This window comes from Saccopteryx leptura, chromosome 13, assembly GCF_036850995.1.
Source record: "Saccopteryx leptura isolate mSacLep1 chromosome 13, mSacLep1_pri_phased_curated, whole genome shotgun sequence".
NCBI classification, from domain to species: Eukaryota; Metazoa; Chordata; class Mammalia; order Chiroptera; family Emballonuridae; genus Saccopteryx; species Saccopteryx leptura.
The window spans coordinates 29,873,284-29,888,352 of record NC_089515.1 but is presented as its reverse complement, the minus strand read 5'-3'; the positions used below and the strand labels follow the sequence as shown (position 1 = coordinate 29,888,352).

At 48.7% G+C, this 15,069-nt stretch overlaps 1 protein-coding gene across 1 annotated transcript in view; it reads left to right on the top strand.

Moving 5' to 3' along the window:
* Positions 1-15,069, top strand: part of HOGA1 (4-hydroxy-2-oxoglutarate aldolase 1) — a 36,142-nt gene that overhangs the window by 16,828 nt on the left and 4,245 nt on the right. Inside the window, exons 2-6 of the mRNA XM_066355589.1 lie at positions 4,881-5,009; positions 5,208-5,335; positions 5,770-5,904; positions 6,137-6,233; positions 8,240-8,373. Coding sequence (XP_066211686.1) covers positions 4,881-5,009; positions 5,208-5,335; positions 5,770-5,904; positions 6,137-6,233; positions 8,240-8,373 — 623 coding nt within the window. The remainder of the gene's footprint in view (positions 1-4,880; positions 5,010-5,207; positions 5,336-5,769; positions 5,905-6,136; positions 6,234-8,239; positions 8,374-15,069) is intronic.

Genomic DNA, 15,069 nt, shown 5'->3' with positions numbered 1-15,069 from the left:
AGGCCACTCTGGCTCCCCCCACAGCCAGCGTAACCGTAGGGCAAGGGGAGTGGTGGGATTCAAGTAATTTAACAACCAACTGGTCCTCTGCCCTAATGACTGTTTTAAGTATAAAAAAAGATACACCGAAAGATAGCTTATTATGTCATGCATTTAATACTTAAATAAGAACAATAAAAGAGGTATACAAAACTAGATTATGTTATAAGAGTTTTAAAATATTAATGAAAAAATATTAAATAATACCTGACTAAACAATAAAACTGTTATTTAAGATATTTCCATATTGCTTCTTGATTGGTGTCCTCACTTGCAATATTTTTCACCTATGGACAGAATAAACATGACTACGAGTGCTTAGAGTACGCTGTTGCACAGATGAATGTTAAAAGAGTAAGGAATGTACATTTGTGATTTCCACATTGGGTGGCTGCCCAGGAGCCCACCTTAGGGAGAATCCTGAATACAAGTGCCATTTTAAACAACTGGTTTGCCGAACTCAACAAAAAATTTGGTATGGTTTCTGCCAAAACAGTGCAAACCGACTGAATCCCACCAGTAGCTTTGCAATTGAGCATGTTTGTCTGATAGCCGGAGGGGGCCTGAGAGGCGCGAGGGCAGCCTCCCCTCCCGCACAGTCATCCTCGGCCTCAACCCGGAAGCTGCTACCCTCCTGATCTAAGGTTTGAGTACTTCCTCCTGACTGGAATCACAGCTAACCCTGAGTGCCAGGTTCTGTTCTAAGCACTTTACAAATAGCATCTCATTTAAGCTTCGCCACAACTCTTTGAAAAGGTTATTTATATTATCCCCACTTTTCATTTGATAAGGCTGAGGTTTAGTTAAGCCATTTGCCCAAGATCTCCTAGTTAGTGAGGGGCCACACTGCCAGGGAAAGCCGGCCCCTCGGGGTTCAGAGCCTGCGCATCTGACAGCTCTACTACCCCCCCCCCCCCTCCTCACTCCCATCTGGGACCTTGGTCTTTTTCTCTTTTCTCATCCCCTCTCTAAAGCAGCAGAGACATCTCAGGCCTGACACTTGACATCTAGCCAAAAAAGAGGGGGCCCTGGGGCAGCAGTCACAGACTTCAAAGGGCTTTCTCATACCTTTTCTTCTTTGTGCTCTAGAACAGCCCTATAAGGTAGGATTGAAATGATTTTATTGTCATCCCACAGGAAAGGAGGTGAGTGACTCAGAGGCATGATGTGGCTGTTGATCCATCAACAGCCAGAGGTGACTTGGAGCCTGTGTGTCCCTGACTCTCTCACACTCCTCTCCCCAGCCTGGCATTTCTTCCCTCTTGGGAGTCGGGACTGAGTCAGACGCCCCCTTAAATGACATATGGGAGAGGCTACTAGGAGGCTTGAACACAGGAGCCTCCTTCACCTGCCGCCCCCACCCCGAGTGCATCCACCAGTTGGGCCCAGGGGCCTGGGGAACTGACCATGAGATAAAGGAGGAATTGGGAACGAGGGCTATGTCTGAAGAAGTGACTGAGCAAGAACCCATCTCAGCCCCTTTCGAGCTGTGGTGGCAGGCACTGTTGGAAGGGAGATAGATGGTCTTCCATTGGAATAGAGGGAGTAGCAAAAGCTTGATCTCTAAGTGTTTGGTCTCTAAATCAGAGGGTGCTGATCCAGTCATGGCTGGCCTGCAGCCCTCTCCAGGGTTGGCAGTGCTACCAACGGGGATGACCCACTGGGAAGGCTCTGGGGCCTCATGGAATAAGACAGGAGGGGAATCTTACCATCGGCTCCCAGCCCAACACGGAGGCTTGCTCCTAAGGAGTCAATCCAACAGAACCAACAGAACCCAAAAGCTGTTTGCCTCAAGATGTTCCCTGTAATGTTAGCAAGGCAAAAAAACTGAAACAGAAAACACATGCCAAGTATCCAGTGAGCTATCCTGGCAAGCCACTCAGTGCAATCTAATGGTGAAAGAACGGCATGGAAAAGGTCTGTGGTATAACACCTGAATCTATATCACACTGTGTCCCCTGAAGGGTGACTCACGGGAACACTCTCTCTTGGTCCCAGTGCCAGGAAACTTTGTTTCTCCGGGACAGCTGCCTTGCTTTTTATCTTGAGTTCTACATATCTGTCAACTGACCACATTTCCCTTTTAGTGACTGTCAGGAAGCTCCGAACCAAATTCATGGTGCTCACGGCTGTATGACGGGTTTTGAAATCAGTATTGTGCCCAGCTTTATTTCCCACACACACACACTTCTATTTATTAATCATCTTGTATTTTATGCTGTATTGGTCAGCTATTGAAGAAAAATATTTTGGGAATGGAATGGGGTAGACAGGAGAAAGGGGAGGGAAGAGAAAGTTTAAAAAAAATGGGAGTAGGCCCTGGCTGGTTGGCTCAGTGGTAGAGCGTCGGCCTGGCGTGCAGAAGTCCCGGGTTCGATTCCCAGCCAGGGCACACAGGAGAAGCGCCCATCTGCTTCTCCACCCCTCCCCCTCTCCCTCCTCTCTGTCTCTCTCTTCCCCTCCCGCAGCCGAGGCTCTATTGGAGCAAGGATGGCCCGGGCGCTGGGGATGGCTCCTTGGCCTCTGCCCCAGGCGCTAGAGTGGCTCTGGTCGCGACAGAGCCACGCCCTGGAGGGGCAGAGCATCGCCCCCCGGTGGGCAGAGCGTCGCCCCATGGTGGGCGTGCCGGGTGGATCCCGGTCGGGCGCATGCAGGAGTCTGTCTGTCTCTCCCCGTTTCCAGCTTCAGGGGAAAAAAAAAAGGGAGTAAAATGATTTTACTAACATTCCTTCCAGATTTAGCTGAATAGCAACAATTCTGCTGGTCTCTGGTGGGTATAAAAAGCTTGACACCTTTAACTGGTAATGTTAGAAGCCATTTCAATGACTGATAAAACAGGAAAGTGAAAAATAAAAGAATGAGATGTCATTTTTCACCTCAAAAATTAACAAAAATTAGCCTGACTGATGGTGGCACATCAGTCATAGAGCATCAACCTGGAACACTGAGGTCCCAGGTTCAAAACCTCAAGGTCACCAGCTTGAGTGCAGGCTTGCAGGCTTGAGTGCAGGATCATCAACATGATCCCAAGGTTGCTGGGTTGAGCAAAGGGTCACTGGCTCAGCTGGAGACCCCTGGTCAGGCATGTTTGAGAAGCAATCAATGAACGACTAAAGTGACTCAACTACGAGTTGATGCTTCTCATCTCTCTCTCTCCTCCCCATCTCACTCTCTTCCTGTCTTTCTCTCTATCTCTCACTCTCAAAATAATAATAATAATAATAATAAAAATTTTTAAAAAAGAAAACTGACAAAAACTAGTGCTGACAATGCCCAATGTTGGCATGGATGAACACTGACATGGATGAATTCTTCTTCGTGCTGATGGGGTGTGACTGGCTAATTAGACATACGGCACGTGCAAATAGATGCACAAACAGGTGGCTTGACAATGACACACCTAAGTAAACTGTAGGGAAACTCCTAGATTTGGGCATAGAAGACTTTACAGCATCGCTAGCAAAAGAGGGAGACATTCTAAATGTCTTCAAAAGGGGAACAAAAGGCCCTGGCTGGTTGGCTCAGTGGTAGAGCGTCGGCCTGGTGTGCAGGAGTTCCAGGTTCGATTCCCGGCCAGGGCACACAGGAGAAGCGCCCATCTGCTTCTCCACCCCTCCCCCTCTCCTTCCTCTCTATCTCTCTCTTCCCCTCCCGCAGGCAAGGCTCCACTGGAGCAAAGTTTGCCTGGGCGCTGAGGATGGCTCTGTGGCCTCTGCCTCAGGCACTAGAATGGCTCTGATTGTGGCAGAGCGACACCCCAAGATGGGCAGAGCATCGCCCCCTGGTGGGCATGCCGGGTGGATCCCGGTCTGGCACATGCGGGAGTCTGTCTGACTGCCTCCCTGTTTCCAGCTTTGGAAAAATACAAAAAAATAAAATAAAAGAAAAAAAAAAAAGAAAAAAAAAGGGGGAACAAAGTAAATTGTGGCCTAAGCTCACAATAGAATATTATATAGAAATGGAAAATAAATGAGTCAGAGCTCCATGTCTTGCTACAGACAGAACTTGAAACACAATGTTGGGCAAAAATGGCAAACTGCAGAAGATATACATATGTCTAATTTCATTTCTGTGAAGTTTTTTTTCATTCTTTTTCTGAGTGAGAGGAAGGGAGATAGACAAACTCCCGCATGCGCCCCAATCGGGATCCACCAGGCAACCCTCATCTGAGGCCATACTCACAACCGAGATATTTTTAGAGCCTGAGGCAAAGGCTCCGTGGATCCCTCCTCAGCACTGTGTGCTGATGCACTCAAACCAATCAAGCCATGGCTGCGAGGGGGGAGGAGAGAGAGATGGGGGAGGGGGAAGGGGCGGAGAAGCAGATGGTCACTTCTCCTGTGTGCCCTGATCAGGACTTGAACCCAGGACTTCCACGTGCCAGGCTGATGCTCTACCACTGAGCCAACCGGCCAAGACCCATTTCTATAAAGTTTAAAGTGGCCAAACCCGTAATTATGTCTTGTTTATGGATCCAAATGTATGTCTTAAGGGTATAAACACATGAATGGGAACAGTAGTCTGGACAGCAGGGGAAGGAAGAGGGAGGTGACAGGGGGAGGGTTGCCATGGCTGCTGGAGACACACATGTAGATTATGCTGTCACCTATTCTTCGAGGTATGGCTAAAAGAGATCATTGAAACACAAGACACGTGGGGTGAATCCTGTTTATTGCAACTGGGTAAAACATTCTGGCTGCCTCAAGGCAAAGATGAGAAGGAAATGTGTGTAAAAACTAAGGGTTTGGGGAGTAGGAACCCGGGTGAGTGTAACACTAACGTCCCTGTTTTTCATAAGAGGGTGGGAAGGTATCTATGAATGTGATGCATCTCTCCTGCAGGCTTTGTGGTCCAGGGCTCCAACGGCGAATTCCCTCTCCTGACCAGCAGTGAGCGCCTGGAGGTGGTGAGCCGCGTGCGGCAGGTCATGCCCAAGGACAAGCTCCTGCTAGCTGGCTCTGGCTGCGAGTGTGAGGCCGATACCCTGGGCCCTGGGGGGGGAGGGTGGCTGGGGTGGGGGCCTGGCTCCTCGGCCCAGCGGCTGGGGTTTAGTCTACTTGCTGTCTCTTCTGCACCGCTTGCTTGCCCCAGGGTCCTAGCACAGCCCTTCCTCCTGCTGTCACCCGCCCTCCATGGCCTGTAGGGAAGACTTCTCTTTCCTCCTGCAGCTACTCAAGCCACGGTGGAGATGACAGTGAGCATGGCCCAGGTCGGGGCTGACGTTGCCATCGTGGTGACTCCTTGCTACTATCGTGGCCGCATGAGCAGTGCCGCCCTCATTCACCACTACACCAAGGTGGGTGTGAGGGGTGGGCATGGGCTTGAGGTCTGGGACTGAGGGGAGGCTGAGTGAGGGGAGACTCTGCCTGAGAAGAGGAGACTGAGAAGCTGGGAACTTCCCATGAACGGCGGTTCTGGGAAAGGGAGACATGCCACCGGGTACCAGCTGTGTGGCATTGGGTGACTGCTCTAACCATGCTGTCACTGTTTCCTCCCGTCTCAAATGGGAAGAATAAAGGTAGAGGCTTAATTCTATCAAAACAAAGAACTTGGGATTGTGCTTGGCACATAGAAAGTATTCACTAATTAGTATCCACTGTTAACTGGCTTACAAGCAGGGCATGTAGCTCTGTGACTTCTGAACCAGGAGGTGGGCCTGTCCAGGGAGCCCTGGCCGGGACCTGTCGAACCTGGACAGCTGTCCTCTCCCCTCTTCTCTGCACCCCTCAGGTTGCTGACCTCTCTCCAATTCCTGTGGTCCTGTACAGTGTCCCAGCCAACACGGGGCTGGACCTGCCTGTGGACGCGGTGGTCACACTTTCCCAGCACCCAAATATCATTGGCATTAAGGACAGCGGTGGTGATGTGAGTGGCAGCAGCTCCTGGCTGGGCCTCCTTCCACTTCTCTTTGCTGCCAACTTCAGGGCAGCTCAGATCCGCTTCAGTTTGGGTTCTCTGTGGCCTGGACTCTCCGCGGGGGAGCTCTGTCTGAACTTTGGGCTCCCTCTCTAAGGCCTGGGCTCTCATTCACTCGCACTGGCCCAGCCCCCACCCGGGCTCTGCCGCTGCCCCGCTCACACCAGGTTTGCTGTTGCAGGTGACCAGAATTGGGCTGATGATTCACAAGACCAGGAGGCAGGATTTCCAGGTGTTGGCTGGATCGGCTGGTTTCCTGCTGGCCAGCTATGCCGTGGGTAGGCCTCCCGCTGCTCTCGCCCTTGAAGGGTGACCCAGATACACCCAGGCAGGCAAGGCCTGCTGGAAGGGACCATGAGGGCAGGGGCTGGGTCGCAGAGGGCCTTGCCAGCTTGCCTGCTCCGAAACCTCTGAAGTCTGGCACACCGCTTGCTTGTCTGGACACTGGGTGCTTGTGAGTGACCTTGTTGTGCACAGGGGGGTGGCCATGTACAAACCCCGTCCTGTCATAGGGATGCCTGCACTTTGCTCTAAGCCCCAAGCTCTCTACTTAGGTGACAAATTTAGTTCCTCTAATCTCACAAAGGAGTTGGAGCCCTCCCCTATAGTCCAGAGTCAATTTTCCTCTCTCTGGTTCCAGGCTAGAATGAATGGTCAGACCTGCAGAGTTGGGCTAGGGATCTTCAGTCGCCTGATCAGATTCTGTCCCAGTCCAGGATCCTAGGAATGTCACCATTAGACCAAACTGTTCTTGTTAGTTTGGGGTCAACATCCTTGGGTTCAGGTTGGATTTGAGCTGAAGCAGGGGTTTGGGGGCGAAACATCTGCTCCTTCAGCTGACACAGATTTAAGTTCATTGTCCAAAGCTGCAGGTCCTATTCTCTCTGGTCTGTGCAGACATTGGCTTGTTGTCTAGACCCTTGCACATCCTCCTCTGCATATCCCTGTCTCTGAAGGGCAGGGTGAGGAGGGAGGACTCAGTAATGCCTTATTCCGGAGAGTAGGGTAGATAGGAAAAGCAGAGGTTCTGAAGGCCGGGGATCTGAGCTGGAATCTCAGTTCTGCCGTTTGTTCACAGGGTATCAGCGGGCAAAGTACCCAAGCTCTCTGGGCCTGAGTTTCTACTCTTACAGCAGGGAGGTGGAGGGTTAGAGAGCACTGGCCCTATGTCCGCCACAGTGCTTGGCACACAATAGGGATTCAATAAATGACGGTTGTATTATTAGCTTATTCCTTTTTTTTTTTTTTTTTTTTGTATTTTTCTGAAGCTGGAAATGGGGATAGACAGTCAGACAGACTCCCGCATGCGCCCGACCAGGATCCACCTGGCACGCCCACCAGGGGGCGACGCTCTGCCCACCAGGGGGCGATGCTCTGCCCCTCCGGGGCGTTGCTCTGTCGCGACCAGAGCACTCTAGCGCCTGGGGCAGAGACCAAGGAGCCATCCCCAGCGCTCACTGCGGGAGGGGAAGAGAGAGACAGAGAGGAAGGAGAGGGGGAGGGGTGGAGAAGCAGATGGGCGCTTCTCCTGTGTGCCCTGGCCGGGAATCGAACCCGGGACTTCTGCACGCCAGGCCGACGCTCTACCACTGAGCCAACCGGCCAGGGCTATTAGCTTATTCCTAATTCCCTACTCTGTCTCCAGTTTTGAAGCCCCTCTGCTTAGGGACACTACTCACTAGCCTTAGCATCACATTCACAAGCTGGCAGCAGCGGCAGAGCTCTCTGTGATCCCAACCAGCCTATCTTCATTGTCCAGATGAGAACAAAGAGGACCAGAGGGTCTATGGCTGGTCCGAGTTCATGCAGCCAATGGGAGGAACTGCCCAGTGTCCTGGCTGTGTCTAGAGCGCTTTCCGCTCTCCCACCTGACCCCCCTCCACCCCTGTTCTCAGCCGCATTCACTGTGGGGTCAGGCTTCCCATCCACTTCACCCTCTTCCAGGACTGGTGAGTGTGGGGGGCGCTGCAGAGGAGCATGGAGATGTCAACTGGCAGGAGCGACTTGACATTTTTGGGAGGAGGGGAGTGCAGGAAAGAAACTGTCGTTGAGTCAGCCCAGGCTCTGCTCCCTGACTCTCACTCTGTGGGGTTCCACTTGGAACGTGCTGGCAGCTTTGCTCTTGTGCTCTGCGGGCTCACAGAGCATGTCTTTGCCATGGCCAACCAGTGGCATAGAAATGTACCTCCTAGCTCCCCAAGACAAAGAGTTGCTGGGGACCAGGCTGTGGGCTTCTCTGTGAGAAGGGGCACTGACTGATGTTCTGCTTCTCACTCTGGAGCAGGAGCTGTGGGGGGCGTGTGCGCCCTGGCCAATGTCCTGGGCGCTCAGGTGTGCCAGCTGGAGCGACTCTGCCTCACAGGACAATGGGAAGATGCCCAGATGCTACAGCACCGCCTCATTGAGCCAAATACTGCGGTGAGCTCCCAGCCAGTGGTGAGGGGGTGGCGGTGGGAGGGGACTCTGTGTCCTCACTGGAGCAGGAGACTGGCACACAGGGCCCCACTCAGTCTCTTCCCTTTCAGAAAGTTCTTTTAGAGAACATCCCAGTGTGGGATCTCCTTGTGCCTCCCTAGGAAAACTGGACTTCAGACGAAATTGAGCCCTAACTAAACTGTGCATTAGAATTCATTTAGGGGGATCTAGTTAAAACTGTAATCATCTAGGCCCTGGCCGGTTGGCTCAGCAGTGGAGCGCCGGCCTGGCGTGCGGGGGATCTGGGTTCGATTCCCAGCCAGGGCACATAGGAGAAGCGCCCATTTGCTTCTCCACACCCCCCCTTCCTCTCTGTCTCTCTCTTCCCCTCCCGCAGCCAAGGCTCCAGTGGAGCAAAGATGGCCCGGGCGCTGGGAATGGCTCCTTGGCCTCTGCCCCAGGCGCTAGAGCGGCTCTGGTCGCGGTAGAGCGACTCCCCGGAGGGACAGAGCATCGCCCCCTGGTGGGCAGAGCGTCGCCCCTGGTGGGTGTGCTGGGTGGATCCCGGTCGGGCGCATGCGGGAGTCTGTCTGACTGTCTCTCCCCGTTTCCAGCTTCAGAAAAATACAAAAAAAAACACAACAAAACAAACAAAAAAAACTGTAATCATCTAGGCCAGTGGTTCTCAACCTGTGGGTCGCGACTCCGGTGGGGGTCGAATGACCAAAACACGGGTTGCCTAAAGCCATCGGCATATTTTATTTAAAAATGTATTGTATAATAAATATGTATTTTCTGATGGCTTTAGGCGACCTCTGTGTTTTGGTCGTTCAACCCCCGCCGGGGTCGCGACCCACAGGTTGAGAACTGCTGGTCTAGGCCCAGGAGTATGCACTGAGACAAGCATCCTGAGTAATTATGGTGTAAGTCATCCTGGGACCTGGCTTAGAGATGCACTACCAAGAGAAAGGGGGCAGGGGCCTTTATGCCAACTTTACAAGGGGCTGCATCCTAACAAGCAGAATGACCAAAAGTAGTAAAGGAGAAGCGGGAACACTGGAGATATTTAGAGCGCAGATTACCCAGGAGAGTTCTGTCTTCAAAGAGTCTGTTCTGCAGCCAGACCATCTACCCCAATTCTGTGTCGGGCAAGTCAAGAAGAGCCAAGTAGAAAACCTGTCAAGTGCCAGGCAACGCTGTGCAGAGCCATGTGGGAGTCTGAGGCAAATGAGAAACATGTGTGGCCCTGGCCGGTTGGCTCAGCGGTAGAGCATCGGCCTGGCGTGCAGGGAACCCGGGTTCGATTCCCGGCCAGGGCACATAGGAGAAGCGCCCATTTGCTTCTCTACCCCCCCCCTTCCTCTCTGTTTCTCTCTTCCCCTCCCACAGCCAAGGCTCCATTGGAGCAAAGATGGCCCGGGCGCTGGGGATGGCTCCTTGGCCTCTGCCCCAGGTGCTAGAGTGGCTCTGGTCGCGGCAGAGCGATGCCCAGGATGGGCAGAGCATCGCCCCCTGGTGGGCAGAGCGTCACCCCTGGTGGGCGTGCCGGGTAGATCCTGGTCGGGCGCATGCAGGAGTCTGTCTGACTGTCTCTCCCCGTTTCCAGCTTCAGAAAAATACAAAAAAAAAAAAAAGAGAGAGAGAGAGAGAGAAACATGTGCATTCCTGTAGACATGGTTTTGTGTATATGTTAAATTAAATTTATGATTACAGGGAGGTCCCATGTCCCCACTGCCCGGTTTCCCCCAGTGGTAACGATATCACAACCAGGATTTTGACACAGATGTAGTCAATGTGCAGAACATTTCCATCACCACAAAGATCCCTCCTGTTAATCTTCCATAGCCACACAAACTCACCTCCTGCCCCCACCCCCTCTTTAAACTATGGCAACCACAAATGTGTCCGTCAATTTTTTAATTTTGTCAGTTCAAGACTGTTATATAAATGAAACGATATAGTCTATGACCTTTTGAGATTGGCTTTTTTTTTTTTTTCATTCAGTATAATTTTTGGGAGATTCATACAGGTGTTGCTTGTATCAATAGGTGGGTCCCTTTTATTGATGAGTAGTATTTCATGATATGGCCATATAACAACTTGTTTAACCATTCACCTATTGAAGGCTGTTTCCAGTTCAGGCTATTCAAAGCTGCTGCAAACATGCATGCACATGTTTTTGTGTGACCATAAGTCTTTCTTTTTCTGAGATAAGTACACAAATGCTGAGTCTTATGATGGTTACATGCTTAGTTTTTTTAAGAATCTGCCACACTGCTTTTCCAGAGTGACTATACCATTTTACATTTACATCAGTGTACCGGTTTGAGTGATCCAATTTCTCTGCTCCTCACCAGCATTTGATTTTGTGACTATCTTTTATTTTAGCCATTCTGATAGGTATGTAGTGATACTTCAGTATGGTTTTAATTTGCATGTCTCTTATGGCTAATGCTATTGAGCATATTTTCATGTCTATATTTGCCATCTGTATATGCTCTGGAATACAATGTCTTTTTATATTGCTTGCCCATTTTCTAATTGGATTATTTGGTTCTTTATTGTTGAGTTTTGGAAGTTCATTATATCTCCTAGATGGTGGTCCTTTGTTAAATATTTTCTTCCCACATGTAGCTTGTCTTGTCATTCTCTTAAAATGTCTTTTGAAGAGCAAAAGTTTTTGATTTTATAATGTCCAATTGATCAGTATTTTCTTTTTTTTTTTTTTTTTTTTCTTTTTTTTCCATTTTTCTGAAGCTGGAAACAGGGAGAGACAGTCAGACAGACTCCCGCATGCGCCCCACCGGGATCCACCCGGCACGCCCACCAGGGGCGATGCTCTGCCCACCAGGGGGCAATGCTCTGCCCATCCTGGGCGTCGCCATATTGCGACCAGAGCCACTCGAGGAAAGCGCGGCGGAGGGGTGGAGAAGCAAATGGGCGCTTCTCCTATGTGCCCTGGCCGGGAATCGAACCCGGGTCCTCCGCACGCTAGGCCGACGCTCTACCGCTGAGCCAACCGGCCAGGGCAGTATTTTCTTTTATGTTTAAGCTTTTGATATCAAGTCTAAGAACTGTTTGCCTACCATCAAATTGTTATGCCTTTCTTCTATTTTTTTTCTAAGTATAGTTTTTTTTTAAGTTGTGTAGTTTATATTTTACAACTTTGTGACTCATTTTGAGTTAATTCTTATGTAAAGTGTGAAACTTAGATTGAGGTTCTTTTTTTTTTTTTTTGGCCACAGATATCCACTGGCTCCAACAGCATTTGTTGAAGAGGTGATCTTTCTTCTATCGAGTTACCTTTGCACCTTTGTCAGAAATCAGTTGGGCTTATTTGTGTGGGTCTATTTCTGGATTCTCTATTCTTTCCATTGACCCATCCTTCTGCAATACCACACAGACTTGATTACTGTAGTATATCATAAATCTTAAAATCAGGTAGACCAATTCTTCCTACTTTGTTTTTTTTCAATATTGTTTTAGGTAGTTGAATTCCTTTGCTTTTCCATATAAATTTTAGAATAATCTTGTCTATATCTCTTGCTGGGATTATTTTTTTTAAGATTTTAATTATTGATTTTACAGAGAGAGGAGAGAGAGGGACGGGGAGCCAAAAGTATCAACTCACAGTTGCTTCACTTTAGTTGTTCATTGCTTGCTTATCATATGTGCCTTGACTGGGCAAGCTCAGGGTTTCAAACCAGTGACCTCAGTGTTCCAGGTCAATGCTCTATCCACTGTGCCACCACAGGCCAGGCTCTTGCTGATATTTTGATAGAAATTTTGTTAAACCAGTATACCAATTTGGGGACAGTTGACATTTTTACTATGTTGTCTTCAAATCCCTTGAATATGTTATATCTCTCCATCTGTATAGACTTCCTTTGATTTATTTAATCAGCATTTTGTAGTTTTTGGCAAACAAATCCCATACAAATTTTGAGAGATTTATACTTTGATTATTGTAGTATATCAAAAATATGTCTCATATTTTTTGAATGATTATAAATGGTATTGTGTTTTTAATTTCACTATTCATGTATTCATTCTTAGTAGAAACACAGTTGATTTTTGCATGTTTATTTTGTATCCTATGACTTTGCTAAACTCACTTATTAGTTCCAGGAGTTTTTTGATAGATTACTTGGGATTTCCTACATACATAATTGTATCATCTACAAAAAGGGGAAGTTTTATTTCTTCCTTTCTGATCAGTATGTCTTTTAGATCCTTTCTTACCTTACTATACTGGCAAGAACTTCCTGCACAATGTTGATTGAATAAGAGTGGTGGACATCCTTGCCTAATTCCTAGTCTTAAGGGAAAATGTTCAGTCTTTCTCCGTCATGTATAATGTTAGCTGTAGGTTTCTATAGATGCTTTTTCTCGAAGTTCCCCTGTTCTAGTTTTCATAGTTTTTAAAATGGTTAATAGGTATTGAATATATATATATATATATTTGGTGTTGAATATTGTCAAATGTTTTTCTGCATTGATTGGTATAATCATGTGACTTTCCCCCCTTTTTAGCCTGTTAATATGGTATATGACATTAATAATTTTTAAATACTGAGCCAGACTTGCATCCCTGGAATAGATCCCACTTAGTCATGGTGTATAACTCTTTTTATATACTGCTGAATTGCATTTGCTAATATTTTATTAAGGATTTTTCTGTCTATATTCATGAGAGATATTGGTATATAGTTGTTTGGGCTTTTTTTAGTGAGAGAGACAGAGAGAGGGACTGACAGGGACACAGAGGCAGAAAGGGAGAGAGATGAGAAGCATCAATTCTTTGTTGTGGCACCTTAGTTGTTCATTGATTGTTTTCTCATATGTGCCTTGACTGGGGGGCTCCAGCAGAGCGAGTGATCCCTTGCTTAAGCCAGCAACACTGGGTTTAAGCCAGTGACCTTGGGCTTCAAGCCCGCGACCTATGGGCTCAAGCCAGTGACGATGGGGTTATGTCTATGATCCCACACTCAAGCTAGTGACCCCACACTCAAGCTGGTGACTTCGGGGTTTCAAACATATGTGATCTGTGTCCCAGTCCAATGTTCTATCCACTGCGCCACCTCCTGGTCAAGCTGTAGTTTCCTCTCTCTCTCTCTCTCTCTCTCTCTCTCTCTCTCTGTACTGCCTTTGTCTGATTTTGGTATCAGGATAAAAATAGCTTCATAAATCAGTTAGGAAGTATTCCCTCCTTTTCTTTTTTTCTGGAAGAGATGCTGTAGAATTGATATCAGATCTTTTTTTACATAGTTTTTTAAAATTCTCTAGTGAAACCATCTAGGCCTGAAGATTGCTCTTGGGGAAGGTTAAAATTCTTTTCAACTCTGCACCAGGGTTTCTACTAGGCCTCCACAGATGCCCCTGCACTGGGAAAGGAGGTCTGTGGGAGATGGACTTCTTAAGGGTGGACAGTGGTGAAAGTTGTGACTCCTCACTAAGCCTCTCCTGAGACCATCCCTTGTGGATGGGGAGGGGACTCTTTCCTGCTGAGTTGGGGGCAGAAGATCTGGCTCTTCACACAGCCTTGCTGGCCTGAGTGAGGGAGGGGCCACTGTTTCCTCCCTCTCTCCCTCCCTCCTTCCCTTTCTTCCTTCCTTGCTGCATGTGTATGTGTGTGTGGGTGGGTTGACTAGAGTAGAGTGGTTATTGTTTAAAAGTTTTCCATTTTGCTAGTCTGCTCCTGCCCTGGTCCTTGGCTAGAGAGAATGGCCTTTTGTTGGGGCTCCTGTTGTCTGTGCCCATTGGCATTTCAGGGCTGCTGGCTTCTTCAGCTCCAAGTCTGGGCCAGTTAACCCAACACTGTGTTGTTCTTTGGTCCTGATGTCCCTAGTCCATCTTCCTTCTCTCTATGTTACAGACTCTGTTTATGTTTGTTTTTATATAATGTCCAGGGATTTTTAGTTGCACTTATTGGGAAGAATAGGGAAAAGTACATCTATTCCATCTCTTGGGAAGTAAAAACTCTGACTAGTTATCTAAATGGTGATTTTTTTTCACCCCCCCAGAACAATAAAAATATTGAAAAACTTAAAAGTAAGTATATTAAAACTCACAGCATTCTTCTAGTTTTAAATATTTTTATCTATACAAAAAACATAATTTGTTATAATTTTACTTCCCTGGCTTGAATGGAAGCAAACTTATCAAAATAACTTCCCCCCGCCCTGGCCAGTTGGCTCAGCGGTAGAGCGTCGGCCTAGCGTGCGGAGGACCCGGGTTCAATTCCCGGCCAGGGCACACAGGAGAAGCGCCCATTTGCTTCTCCACCCCTCCGCCGCGCCTTCCTCTCTGTCTCTCTCTTCCCCTCCCGCAGCCAAGGCTCCATTGGAGCAAAAATGGCCCGGGTACTGGGGATGGCTCTGTGGCCTCTGCCTCAGGCGCTAGAGTGGCTCTGGTCACAACATGGTGATGCCCAGGATGGGCAGAGCATCGCCCCCTGGTAGGCAGAGCATCGCCCCTGGTGGGCGTGCCGGGTGGATCCCGGTCGGGCGCATGCGGGAGTCTGTCTGACTGTCTCTCCCTGTTTCCAGCTTCAGAAAAAAAATAAATAAATAAAAATAAAAATAACTTCCCCCCCAAATCTACTTCTAGAAAAAGATTAGCCATTAAAAAATTTACACAAAACAGCCTGACCAGGTGGTGGCGCAGTGGATAGAGCGTCAGACTGGGATGCGGAGGACC